Source organism: Oculina patagonica, chromosome 2 (genome assembly GCF_052425735.1).
Source record: "Oculina patagonica isolate OP01 chromosome 2, crgOcupat, whole genome shotgun sequence".
In the NCBI taxonomy this organism is placed as follows: Eukaryota; Metazoa; Cnidaria; class Anthozoa; order Scleractinia; family Oculinidae; genus Oculina; species Oculina patagonica.
Window position 1 is genome coordinate 20,882,751 of NC_135759.1, and position 13,218 is coordinate 20,895,968.

The 13,218-nt window shown below is 37.1% G+C and overlaps 3 protein-coding genes across 3 annotated transcripts in view; 2 read left to right on the forward strand and 1 right to left on the reverse strand.

Moving 5' to 3' along the window:
• LOC144643555 (putative alpha-ketoglutarate-dependent hypophosphite dioxygenase) lies at positions 1-4,487 on the forward strand. The gene is made up of 5 exons (XM_078502856.1): positions 1-291; positions 1,156-1,247; positions 2,432-2,591; positions 3,199-3,364; positions 4,045-4,487. The coding sequence occupies exons 1-5, from the start codon at positions 127-129 to the stop codon at positions 4,485-4,487; spliced, it is 1,026 nt and encodes a 341-aa protein (XP_078358982.1). The 5' UTR covers positions 1-126.
• LOC144643559 (protein FRA10AC1-like) lies at positions 3,524-11,188 on the reverse strand. The gene is made up of 15 exons (XM_078502861.1): positions 11,147-11,188; positions 10,997-11,052; positions 10,801-10,906; positions 10,645-10,686; positions 9,807-9,883; positions 9,333-9,377; positions 8,852-8,890; positions 8,264-8,348; positions 7,363-7,408; positions 6,914-6,972; positions 6,763-6,817; positions 6,584-6,626; positions 5,772-5,929; positions 5,063-5,168; positions 3,524-4,714 (listed from the first exon to the last, which is right to left on the reverse strand). Exons 1-15 carry the CDS (start codon positions 11,174-11,176, stop codon positions 4,672-4,674), a joined length of 990 nt encoding a protein of 329 aa, XP_078358987.1. The 5' UTR covers positions 11,177-11,188; the 3' UTR covers positions 3,524-4,671.
• The window catches only part of LOC144643576 (uncharacterized), a 3,437-nt gene continuing 1,280 nt past the window's right edge, over positions 11,062-13,218 (forward strand). Inside the window, exons 1-2 of the mRNA XM_078502884.1 lie at positions 11,062-11,200; positions 11,258-11,799. Of these exons, the coding sequence (XP_078359010.1) occupies positions 11,466-11,799 (334 nt within the window). The 5' untranslated portion in view covers positions 11,062-11,200; positions 11,258-11,465. The remainder of the gene's footprint in view (positions 11,201-11,257; positions 11,800-13,218) is intronic.

Genomic DNA, 13,218 nt, shown 5'->3' on the forward strand with positions numbered 1-13,218 from the left:
CATTCCATAATTACTTGAGGAACATTCTGATAAGTAGTGCGAAGCCCCTGCCAGAGCCCCGTCACGCAATCTTTCCTTCATTGGCGTCGAAAGATCACGTCTGGGTTACGTTCAAGCCAACAAAATATGCTGCGCTTTACTTGTAATCGTTTCCCGGTAAGAAGCCTCCTTCGGACGGAACACATATGGTCTTTCAAGTTAAAACGAAACTTCATTACTTGTCGAGTTCATTGTAATGAAGTTGAAACTGACAGAGGTTTGCAAGTGCTCACCGAACAACAGAAACAGCAGGTGAGTGTCAATATCTGAAAATTTGTTATGCATCGCCTCCCGCTTGTATTTTACAAATGCTTCCTGTATTCTTCTGTCGAAAGCTTGTAAATACACGGTTCAAGCTTATTGCTTTTAATATCAATTATTACTGTAGTCTAGAACAAGGAGGATTGCGTGATTAGTTATATAAAATTCTGTTGTTGTTTAGTGTTGGGCAATTGCATGTTACTGCTTGCTCTCACTCTCCCCCCGTCCCTTTGGGTATCACTGAATCTGGCACTGTTATATTTTGGTCATATAAGGCAGAGGTTATTTAAAAACCTGGGCTGCACAAAATTATTCTGTGAGAAAAGGCTCTGAGAGTAATGTTCAGTTTTTTGGCTATACCAATGAATCAATTTTTTACAAAACTTTATTAATTAAAAACCCGGGGGGGGGGGATACTCAAAAAAGTTTTATACGGGGAGGCTCCGCCCCAAGTTCTAACCCCTTACCCTTTTATATACCATTTTTGACAGAAATTGTACCCCTTTCGTATACCTTTAACTGAAAAAGGTACCCCTTTCATATATCTAAGAGACATGGCTGGACTTAAAATAGGACGTTTTCTTGTCATTTTTATGTAGCGCTTAATAAATTAAAATAATACAGCCATAAATTGCGTCAAAATATTTTAATTAAAGGCCCTTTTAAATAGCCATATGACAGATAATTCCCATACCCTTTCATATACTTAAACTCGTGAAATCCCTACCCTTTTATATACCTGAAGACTGAAAAAGGTACCCCTTTCGGGCGGAGCCTCCCCGTATAGGCCATTATAGGGAGTACCCCCCCCCCCCCCGGATTAAAAATAATGCTATTTTGATTCAACATATATAGTATGAAAGAGATGGGTATGTAGTTGTCCCAGATGTCTTCAGTAAGGAGCATGTTGCAGAGATGAATGAAGTTTTGGATGGATATATTGAACAGTGAGTAAAATAAGTCCTCCTCTATAATTTCAGCACATGGGTGATGAGCAGGCGTGGATCCAGGGAAAATGGTGACCGTTTTTCAATAACAAGAGTGGCGAAGAAGCCAGCCTGGGGGACATGTTTGATGTTGACCAGTTCCATTGTCCAGGAGAGGGTAGCAAAGGGTTTTTGGTGACACGTTAAAAAGGCAAAATTAGTCCGTGACGCGTGAAAATAGGGAAAAAATTATACTGTGATGCGTGAAAATAGATAGAAAAGGCATGTAATTTGTGAATTCTGCTGTTTCAAGTATACATGACGCATGAATTTGGTGAAAATTTGTACGTGAAACAGGACCACGACACTCCCTTTGCTACCCTTTCCTGGAAGCCTGGATCTGTGCCTGGCGAGAATAAGAAAACCAACTACTAGGTGTAATTGTCTTGTTGTACCATGCATTGTATGCCCCTGATGAAGGTTGGTTTTGTTCAAAGATTGGGCTAAAATAAATTTAACATCAGTCCCTAGCTGTTTCATCAGCCTATATGCATTTAAAGTTTGTTCATCAAATTTAGCTCCCACCTTTGGATGCACGACTCAACTCAATCTTATGCTTCCACACCACATACACAACATGTATAATTTGTACCAGAGAGTATCCATACCCACTCCATGAAAGGCCATTGGAAATTCCGAAAAGGTGGAGGATCTCAAAAGCCAACATTTTTAAAGGAAAGTTATTATTAGCTAAACTGGAATTTCCAGAGGGGTGGGGTGGAGGTTTCAAACCAAAGAAAAATTCCATGGGGGGAGGTATGGATATCTTTATGGAACAACACAATCCCGCAAAAAACTGAACTATCAACTTCTACTTGATTGACTTCTAAACTCGGTATTACAGTGCGACGCGCCTTACTGCGGCCATACAACAAACTTTTTTTACAAGTGTCATCTTGTAATATTTTACGTTTTCACTAGATTTTGTTGATAAATATGTAAAAAGTATCTATTTGATTGTATTCCACTTTACAATGAATTGTGTTTGTCAAACAAATAATAATATTGCAAGAGCACACTTGTAAAAAAGTTGGTTGGGTGGCCACTGTAAGGCACGTTGCACTGTAAAGTACCTGCTTCTGAATGTCCTATATTACTGGTAATTAAACCATTATTTCTCCTATTTTAATATTATCTGTTGCTAGGTCTCGTAAAGTCACACAGACAGACAACCTGTTTGTTCTAGACCCTCTTCACACTCCAGAGAAACCTATTTTACTGAGGCTTCGTTGCATATCCAACCACAGCAAACAATTCAAAGACACTATATGTGATTCTAAGCTGGTAGAAATCGTTTCTGATCTTGTAAGTCTTATAATTTTCTTTAACCTGTTTTTATTTGAACTAATAGACTAATAGGCAGTTATTATCACTTTACTATCCTCAGCAGTTATTCATTCCTAAATTAATTACCTTCATAATGCATAGCCAACTTCCTTAAAAGGACAATAATGAACAGTTTTCCAAAAACTATCCTCATTATGTTAGTTTCAGATCCAGAGCTGCTCCAAAGAGAAGGACTGGGTGGGGGGGGGGGGGGGGTTGCAAGTGAAGAATCTCCCTTTTTGCTTAAAAAAGGAAGGGGAGGGTTGGAGTGAAGGTAGGGCCTCCCTTGCTATAACTGAGAGGCAGCTGTATTTGAAATTAGTGGAAATTTCTTTGCTATAGGCAGGTACTAATCAAGAAAAGGGCTTCAAAACCTACCCAAGTTTTCCAATTTCCCACCCTTCATAGGTTGTAAAATCCATGCAACATACTGGTATTTTACACGACTACCAACTTTAATCCTCATAATGTTGACAGTTGGATTTATAGTGTTGGATTATCTACTTCAAAAGGACCGTAATAAATATTGCACTAGCTGGACTTCATTTTTCAATGCATTCAACAAATGTTTGTTTCTTTGCTAAAGATTGGTCCTTCAGTCCGTTACATAAACCAAGAGAAAGTGAACATGAAGCCACCACAAAGCAGCAGTTCACTCATTAGATGGCATCAGGGTTTTGCATTTTTTCCTTACACCAATGACAGTGTGGTTACAGTTTGCATTGCGATTGATGATTCCACCATGGAGAATGGTAATAAGTCCCTTTAATCAACCATATCATTTTGTTAAGATGGAACTGTAGAGTGCTTTGGAAAAGAATTACAAATTTGATGCATGTACTGAGTCTTATTCTCGGTCAGTGAAATAATTTGAGCACACAGTTCAAGGGCGGATCCAGGATTTTTCTTACTAGGAGGTGTGCACCACTAAGGAATGGTGTAACTGGACTGGTTATGAAAACAAATTTTAAAAAGCATTAATACGAAGAAGAAGGTCGTCTCAGGGGGGAGGGGGTGCACACCCCCTGCACCCTCTCCCTTGATCTGCCCCTGCAGTTGGATACTTTTCAAGTGGCCTTGATCTCTCTGGAAAATGCAAGTGGTCGCTTGCAAAATTAAGGGTTGGCAACTTAATAGGGACTTAAATGTCCTAAATGAGGATAAATAACAGTAGAAACTTCACTTTAATTATTTGTCATGGTTGGAATGGAATCACAGAATCATCTCAAGACGATAAGAAACATGCCTGTTTGAATGCATTTATTTGTTGTCACCTTCTTTTTCTGACTTTTAGAACTCTCTTCACTTTGTTGAAAACAAGGCCATTTAATACGGATGGCTGCTTAACATGTCTACACTTAAATTATAGGGGCTCAACTGCAGTCCATATTTATTTAAAGTGTAACTAAATCCTCTCTAACCATTTAAATAGGATGTCTTCAAGTTATCCCTGGTTCACATAAAGGTCCCCTATACTCGCACTTCCAAGATGGTGCATTTGTATCAGCTGTAACAGACCCAGTGTTAGACCCCAGTTCTGCAGTCCATCTCGAGGTTCCCGCAGGTGGAGTGTCATTTCATCATCTCTTCACAGTGCATGGTTCTTCAGCAAATCTGTCATGCCGATCCCGTCGCATGTTATGTCTTAATTACAGCAGTGCAGATAGTTGGCCCTTGCTTGGTGTTGGGGGACATGAGTTTACAAACCATGGCCCGGTGGACTGGGAAAGATATTGCTCCACTGTGCTAAAAGGAAAACCCAGTGTGTTTCCTCGAATGCAGGCTTTGCCGGTTTTAATTCCTATTCCCTTTGAATCAGGTTATGACATTTTTGAACATGGTAAATCCAGTGATGTAAGTCAGCCACAAAACTAACATGACACATCCAACAATGTTTTCTGTTGGTAAAGATTAAGGCATGATACTTTGCAGTGCTTATAATATAGATGTTCGATTTGATGGCACAGTAAAATCCAGTAGCAGAGATATTTTCAAGGTCATCATGCCACTGCAACAGTTGCTGATCCATATGATCATACTAATTAGTATTTCTTTATTGTCAAAGAAACATATCTTGAAAGTACTCTTCAAATTCCTCTTCCCTGTAGATGAAGAACAAAACCCAAAATCAAGCAATTGCTTAGTTATTTCAAAGACACTGAGAAACATTCTGATCAGGAATTTGCATATTTTAAAGTTAGTTAATTAGTTATTCAAGTTACTTGGTTAGTTAGTTTACTTAGTTATTTATATAGCCTTTAGTTTTATAAATTGTAATTTTTTCTGGTTTATGAATTGATTTTAAGGTACCGGTATTGTAATATTGTATTTTTAGAAAGGGTTACACACCTGGCCACTAAAAGTATTGCAATAAATTAATTAAATCTTTTAAGTATTTGATGTAGAATTTCCTTGGCAAGAGGTGTTTTGTACTTGGTAAGTTCCCATACCTTGTTTTGTCAACAGTAATCTTTGCAGGACCTTTCCAGATATCTTCTCCAGAGCTTGTAGACTTACTGTGGTCAACACCTTGCGATGATCCACTGGCTGCAGCATCTGCAATGTTTTTAACAGTCTTAGTAATTACACATCAAAATTTGAAACCCAACAAAGTTGTGGAAAATGCAGAAAATCCTGTAAAATTTTGATTGGCTAGTTTCAATCATTAAATGTGATTGGTTTTCAGAAAAGAGGCAAAGATATGTATGTAAGCCATTAACCCTTGCAAGCTTTAGAGGGGGAATAAATGACATCATAATATATATACCTCAGTGGGCACCCACACAGCAAACACAGTATTTTATTGCAGTTCTATTTTATATCTTCAGATGTTTTCTTTCTAACTGTGTTTAAATAAAGTTTATATGATATTGATTTTAACCAAATCTTACCTTTTTGTCTACATAATTTCCTCTGAAGGCTGCATGAGATTGGTAACCAATTTTTAAAAGTGAATAATTCCAGGTTTTTTTTTCTTGCATGTGGAGTGCAAGTGGAGTGTTAAGATCATTGGTACTCTAATCATTCATTTGGTACTAAGGGCACCAATCTCAAGTCGGTTTATAACAAATTTTAAAAAATCACCATAAATAACAAATTTGCTTCAAACTGACAGGTGTAACACATATAAACATAAACATGTAACCATCAAATACTTACCACTCTTCACATCATCACCTTCTGAGTCCTCAGAGGAATCGGAGGAGTTTTTGTCTCTATTTCTTTGATTTTTTTCCTGTTTCCTTTTCTTTTTTGAAGAATGTGACTTCTTTGACGTTGTTTTCTTTTCTTTTTTCTTCTGTTTTGCAAGTTTTTTCCTATATGAGAACAAAAAATATACAATGTATTGTTACCATAAGCAACCCTACAAGTTTATTTTTTTCCTCGCCGACTGCTCAAGTTTGGTCGCCAGTAAAAAGTAATTAGTCGCTAAATTAAGCTCACGCTTTCAATCCTTCTTCTCAATTTTAGGTCCAAAATTTTAGTCACCATGGCAACTAAAATGTCTTAACTTGGAGGGTTGTTTAGTCACATTCCTTACGGACTGAATGCACTGAAGACCAGGTCCCTATTTACCCCAGAGCACATTCTATTTAATCAAAGTAACAATACAATTCTAAGACTTGAGAATTGGTACAGTGTTGGTAATTTTATCAATGAACGTGCTTAATTTATTATAAAATTATTAATATGTAGTGCCATGGGAGTGCAAAGGGATACAGCTACACAGCATGCAAGTTTGACGATGATATTGTATTTATGCATAATGTCAAAGAACCAACAATCTAAGTTGCATGCATTTATAGTACATTAAATTTTAGTTACTAATAGACAGTTAAATATAAGATCAAAGTAACCATGTTGTTGGTACTCAGTCTTTAGCCCTTCATTTGCTACCCAACACTGTGCAGGGCAAAGGGGGTGACCTTTTTTTGCTGATTATAGCTCTCACACTGGATCAGTTTACTTACTTGTGATGATAGTTAAGTTTATAGGAACAATCTGGACAAAGTCCTGTGTTAAGTCGAATTTAGAAAAATGATGTTAATGACAATGCAAAGTATGAATCTCTATCAATTGATTTGATATAAAATTTCACAATTATAAAACATGCTATCTAGGGGAATCAAATCATTTTGATCATACTTACTGAGTTTTATGAGAGTATTTTTCTTTTCTTCATGTTCCACATAAGCAAAATTAACCTTAAAAACAAAACACGAATTAATGAATCAAAATTTATTTAACAATAATTTACCACTGACATTAAAGAAGATTTATATGTTAGCTATACGACTTGCCTCCCAGCTGCGAAGTCCCTCTGTTTCTGTACATCTCTTGTCACCACAGATGAATTGCCCTAAGAATTATTATACATTTATATGTAACTCACTTGGGATTTAATTAATCCTATTTAGCTATTTATGAACACTACTTCACTGTCAGAAATCTAAGAAAAGCAACAACTTAGACTCTTTAGAGTCCTAATGCCTACACGTACAGTATTAATAATATTATACTAACGTCCTTAATTATTAGGAAATATTTTGTCCAACTTAGTGACCTTTTATTGGACAACTTGCACTGACCCAGTGCTATTAAGTTTTGTTACCTGTATGGGTCGAAAAGTACTCAGACTGAGGGGATGTAGTCATGACTGAACTGTGATCAATACATGAATACTGCAAACTGGTATCTGTAGCTTGCACATTATGCAGTAGGCTGGCTGTAACATAAATATTTCTCATACCTTTTCCTTCAATCACTTCTTTTTCAACCCTCCACCTCAATGCCACCTGCAGTTTGAAACAAAATAATTTATTGAGTAAATTTTTATACTAATTATTATTAAAAACCATTATCATAATGGATTATTTATTAGTTTGAATGATCATGACATTACAGGATATAAATTTCGACTTTTTAAACCCCATATCCAAAGAAGCTAAGAACAGGCTAGACCTGACGCTACAGTAACTGCACAATAAATAAGTTAGACTTTTTTCAAGTGACAAAGTGACTTTCAGTGTTGACTTAAAGATTACAAGTTTATATCATAATAATCATTTTGATGATATTATCTAACAGAATTAAGACAGGTAGCTTAATTGTGGGTTGCATGTGTATCAGGCCCAGGGGGGTTACTCTGGGGTCCAAGTGACGGGGATGTGCGAAGGATTTTTTTGGGGTCGAAATTTTCGATTCGGGATTTTTTTGGGTAGGAGAATTTGGCAGGTATTTTTTTGGGTGACTTGATTTAAATAGGGGATTTTTTTGGGGTATTTAAATCAAACTAAAGTGCCTTAGCGCGGCCTTGGCAATTTAATGGTAATTTGAATAGGGATTTTTTGGGCGTTTTTTTTTTTTGGTCCAGGGATTTTTTTGGATGATGTCGGAAGACTTAGGGATTTTTTTGGGTTCTGAGTTTTGCCTCCATTCGATCATCCCCGTCACTTTGATCCCGGAGTACCCCCCTGGGGTATCAGGCTACACAGCAATGTTAGGACCATCACAATTTGAGCAGTAAAAAGTTGTTTTCTCATGGCACAAAATGTCATCCCCTAAACACAATTTTAATAACCAGAAGCTCTTATCTGTCTAATGTTTGCCATGTGTAACTGATGTGTTATAATTTTATTTTGTATGATTACCTTGTTTTCCTTGTATCTACTAAGATCAGAGATGCAGTATTCTTTAAACAACTTGTCATAATACTTCTTAGCCAAACGCTTTTCCCTGAAAACAAAAAGTAAAGGTAAAGTTGAAAGAGGTCATCACTTGAAAGTCAAGGTAGAGCTGTACCAACAAAGCTTTAATAACAGATAGTCTCTAAACACCACTTATTAAAAGATACTTGCCCAGAGAAGGGATTCTTACACTGGAAAACTAGATGGGGATGTGCTACTAGACCCTAGAAACAAAGCCTCCCATACAGATGTTCTTTTGGCTCGTCATGCAATCTTCCTCCCCAGTGAGCCAAAAGAGCATCTACATAGGAGGCCGTAGAAATGCTTGCTTTGTGTCAAACCACCAAGTGAACCAAATGTTACATGTATTATCACTATGTTATCTTGGTCTAAATGTCCCTGAACATGGTAAAGCCATGTGTTATGATTTACATTCGTTTCAAGATAACACTATGCACTGTCTCCTTGTTCAGATATTTCTATAAAAATTGATACACTGTTTCAGACTATTAAAAAATATTTCTCCAGTACACCCTCACCCAAAACACTTACCATGTACTCTCTGGGTTATCTTCTTCATGCCAAATGAACCTACATGTCAACACAGAGATTCATAAGTGACAAACATCTATTACAAGCCTTGGTAGCACATCAGTGTCAATACAGCTGATCTGTTACTGTACACTGAACAACTGGGGCATAACATTTATTGCAAATAATCTAATAAACAATCTCCTGGGTGGAAAGAGGCACTGTGAGGGTTAAGTGTATTGCCTAAGAACACAACGCAATCACTCTAACCAGCACTTATACCGAGACCAAGTCCAATGTGCAAACCACTAGGTTGCTTGAACCTCAATCTTTTTGTTTAGTTCTCTGAAACCACCCTGGTGAGAGGCAACTCCTGATAAAATATAATATTGTTATTGTTAACATTTGTCGTTGTTTTCATCACTGTCATTAATTACTATTTGTCAATAGTAAACATAAAAAGTAGTTATGAATTTAATTCATTAACTATTTATCAACACACCTGTGCTCGTCTTTAATAACATCCAAGTCTCTTTTATCCCTTGAGCTTTTTTATCAAATGATCATAAAAAAATAAAAAAAATATCAGACAGTGATTATAAATTATGGCCTTATATTTATAGTGGATGTATTTTGATAATTTAAATATGTCTGAATTGATCAAAACCAGGTCAAGGAAATTTTCCCCGTTTTAAGCGCAAATTGCTGTAAACGCGTTTTTTTCTCGCCAGACTCCAAACTCGATAATATAAAAATTAAAGAGAAGTTCAGTCTTTTTTTCTCTTCTCCTCTCTCTTCTCTACCTTTCAGCGCTGTATTTCTTTTTTTTTTCCCCTTTCTTGTGGCGTTTTAAGCCAATTCGCTGCAGTAACGTACTTATTCAAGAATACTGACGTCACTTTTCTTTGACCCGGTTTTGATAAATTCAGACATAAATACATTTCCTGATTAAAAGGTGGAAAAGTGATTCACAGACCTGTCTCTTTTAAAGTGTTCCACTCCTTTTCCATAATACAAAACATAATCATTGATCATTTTCTTGTGTCTTGAGTACTGGAAATTGTTTTAAAATCATGTCAAGGAAATTGTAGTGATTTAATTAATTCTATAGCTTTTGACTACAGCACTTCATAGCAACACCATCCTTGATACCTTGGTAATTGTGAAGAACAGTTCCCTGTAACCGACTGTCGGTCAACTGTTGGTCGTTTGTCGGTCGTCTGTCGGCCGATTGTCGGCCATATGTCGGCCGTCTGTTGGCCGTCTGGCGGCCGGCTGTTGGTCGTCTGTCGGCCGACAACCTGCCAACAGGTTTTGGCTATGATGTTGGCCAACTGTCGGCCGACAGGCGGTGATGTGTCAGTAAGGTGTCGGCAATTCTTTGCTTAGGCAATTTCTTTGCTACAATTAAGGTTATTTTTGCAGATGCCATTGTTTACATCTTGAAGTTTGAAATTTAACCAATTAAAAATGAATATTTACCTTATTAGAAAGCTTTAAATGCAGCATTTAAAAGTTGCTACATTAACAGACATTTGTATAACTGGGTGGTAAGCCTTCCCACTCATCTGTACAAACTTCTGTCAATTTGATTGTTTTTAAGAAAATATCTTAGTTATTTTTAACATGTTTTCCTTTCATTTGCTACAGTCCAAAGTTGGCATAGTTTTTTTTTTCGGAGTCAAATTAATTTTTGATAGATCAATGCCAATACGGAAATCAAAGTACACCGACACAAACAAAGAAAGACCAATAGACTGTGCTGGAACACAATAAAGACATGAACAACAATCTGCCATACAATTCAAAGATACAGCATCCAGGGCAATGAAATCATATTTTTGGCTCTTTGCTTCCTCCCTGCAATATGACAATGTGAAAAATATATTTTTAATAAATCAGAAGTTCATGTACAACAGATCGAGAAGAACGGTATCAATGGTAATAATCCTTAGATGTTTCACAGAAACCTTTTGATTGGAAACCATGATTGCCATCCGCTTTGAGGGTAAACCATCAGTTGTATTAGACTTCCTTTTGACCCCAAACAGTGCATCATCTCTCCAAGTCTTGTTTCTGTTTAATATATAAATGAACGTCACAAAGATCTGCAAAGATAGAACTGTGATAATTTAATTGTAAACAAAACCTGTTTTTAATACACACCTCTCAGCTGCTTCCTGCTCGTCAAACTCAGATCCATATCCTTCACCATAATCAATCTTGAAAAGAAAATTATTCCAATTTCACATGGTTAGAGACAACATATCATAACAACCTTGCATTTTCACAGAATAATTCGCTTGAAATCCTTACCCCTGATAAATTCCCCTTTCCCTCCGCCATGTTGTTTATTGCCTTTCTAGGTAGGTACTTCATATATGGTAATTATAATGTACCCAAATGGTATTTATAATGTACCTGAAGATCCGCTGACTTGGAGTGACGGCTCAAGAATCCAGATTTCGTTCCCAGATTCTTTGCGAGTGGCTCTACGAGAGGAAGAGCGAGAACCCGGGAACTAACGTTGGATTCTTGTATGTAAATTCGAGAAAATTTGACGCTAAAAATCTGTCAAGAATTACGGATCCATCTGCAAAGAAAGATTCTCAAAGAGAGCAAACGAGAAGAAGCAATGGGTCTCTCAAGTTGGTTTCGTGATCTTGGAGTTCCGTGGAAAATCTCAGTTGGAATTCTTGGTGGCGTTGTCGCAGTGACAGGCGCATATGGACTGTACACATTCTACACTCGGCAGTATTCAAAAGATGGCAACGGTGAAACAGCTGGAAAAACATCAGAGAAAAAGGTTTTGGTTTTGGGATTAGAAGGAGCCGGAAAGAGCACCTTCCTAGCAGCTTTGGCTCAGCATGACAGCCCAATTACTTCCGAGCGGGAAGCCACTAAACCCACGGAGGGCTTTCATGTTGTTTGTGTGTCAACTGAAGGAATCAGTCTAAATATTTGGGAGAGTGAGTATCAATCTTCTATCTTGTAGTGTCATTTCATACAGTTAGACGAAGAGAAATGTAAATCTGAGTTTACAAGGCTGATCTCCACAGATCAGCTTGTTTTTGTCTTGCAAAAAGGGTTTAGTACCATGTAAAATTAATTTTTTACTGTCATGCATAATTTGTATCAAACACAAGTGAAATTCAAAACACACCTTTCTTCTTTTGCACAATTTCATTAAGCTTATTACTTATTTATGTTGTATATTTTTAATTATTTTCATAAACTACATCTGGTTTTGAAATCAAAAGTACAAAATATAAGATTTAGTGTTTTGGTCATTTTTGTTCCAAAAGTTCTGCTGAAGGTTGGGCGAGGTTAACTAGTCTTGTATTTTCCTCGTAGCAAGAAAGTCTGACTAAAATTCCAGATTGACATCATGTAGTTGTCCAGGAATTCATTCTAAATTTTAATCCAATTTGATTATAGACAAAGTTTGGTAAATGCCAAAGATCAAGAAATTTGAAAAGCACTGATCCCAGGGGGGTACTCCGGCTTGTTAATGACGGGGATGATCGAAGGGGTGACTTCATTTAGATAGGGGATTTTTTGGGTATTAAAAACGAACTAAAGTGCCTTGGTGTATTTATGGTGTGATGAATAAACAAAACAAGCGTTCTTTGTGTTATGTTATTGCCCCTCCTGGCAATTTAGGGGTAATTTGACAAGGGATTTTCTGGGGGGTTATTTTTGGTCCAGGGATTTTTTTGGGTAATGTCGGGAGACTTAGGGATTTTTTTGGGTCTTGAGTTTTGCCTCCATTCGATCATCCCCGTCATTTACAAGCCAGAGTACCCCCCCCCCCCTGGGGCACTGATAGATAGTTTTGATATTGTCCTTGGGACAAAAGTGGGTCAAAAACAATATATTGTGAGAGCAATCCACTGATATTTGGACTTACTAACCTGTATTCAAATAAAACTTTTTGGTGTAGTTTCAGAAATTTTCAAAACATGCTGCTTGCAGAAAGTTGTTTGGGTTTCAACGTACCCCTACCCCTGTCTTGTAAGTTTTTTCAATTCTCTCAGAATGCAATTGCCAAAAGTCCACGTTCAGTAAAATAGAGCAGTTTTCAATTGAGTGTCGTAAAACCAAAACCAAAGTAATTACTCCGGCCAATCACAAAGGACACGGACAATCCAGTGAACCAATCAAAACTCAAAGCAAATACATGTAGCTGGCATGAAGCGCAGGAAAACGTGCGTGAGCAAGTCACAACTGGTTTTGGTTTTAGTTCTGATTTTGCTGAGAAAGTGGCGCAAGATTTTTAAGCCAATCACGAAGCGTAGTAATACAAAACCAAAGCAAACGCAATTTACCTTCGACACTCAAGTGAAAACCGCTCTATATACAGAAGTGGTAGTTAGTCTGGGATTTCG

What these genes read in the sequence shown, in the direction of transcription:
- LOC144643555 (XM_078502856.1), top strand. Translation starts at nt 127, where the DNA reads ATGCTGCGCTTTACTTGTAATCGTTTCCCGGTAAGAAGCCTCCTTCGG. An exon ending in CCGAACAACAGAAACAGCAG is followed by an intron (nt 292 to 1,155) that starts GTGAGTGTCAAT and finishes CAACATATATAG; the next exon opens with TATGAAAGAGATGGGTATGT. An exon ending in TAGAAATCGTTTCTGATCTT is followed by an intron (nt 2,592 to 3,198) that starts GTAAGTCTTATA and finishes TCTTTGCTAAAG; the next exon opens with ATTGGTCCTTCAGTCCGTTA.
- LOC144643559 (XM_078502861.1), bottom strand. Translation starts at nt 11,176, where the DNA reads ATGGCGGAGGGAAAGGGGAATTTATCAGGG. An exon ending in GTTATTAAAGACGAGCACAG is followed by an intron (nt 8,891 to 9,332) that starts GTGTGTTGATAA and finishes GTTGACATGTAG; the next exon opens with GTTCATTTGGCATGAAGAAG. An exon ending in AGGGACTTCGCAGCTGGGAG is followed by an intron (nt 6,818 to 6,913) that starts GCAAGTCGTATA and finishes TTTGTTTTTAAG; the next exon opens with GTTAATTTTGCTTATGTGGA.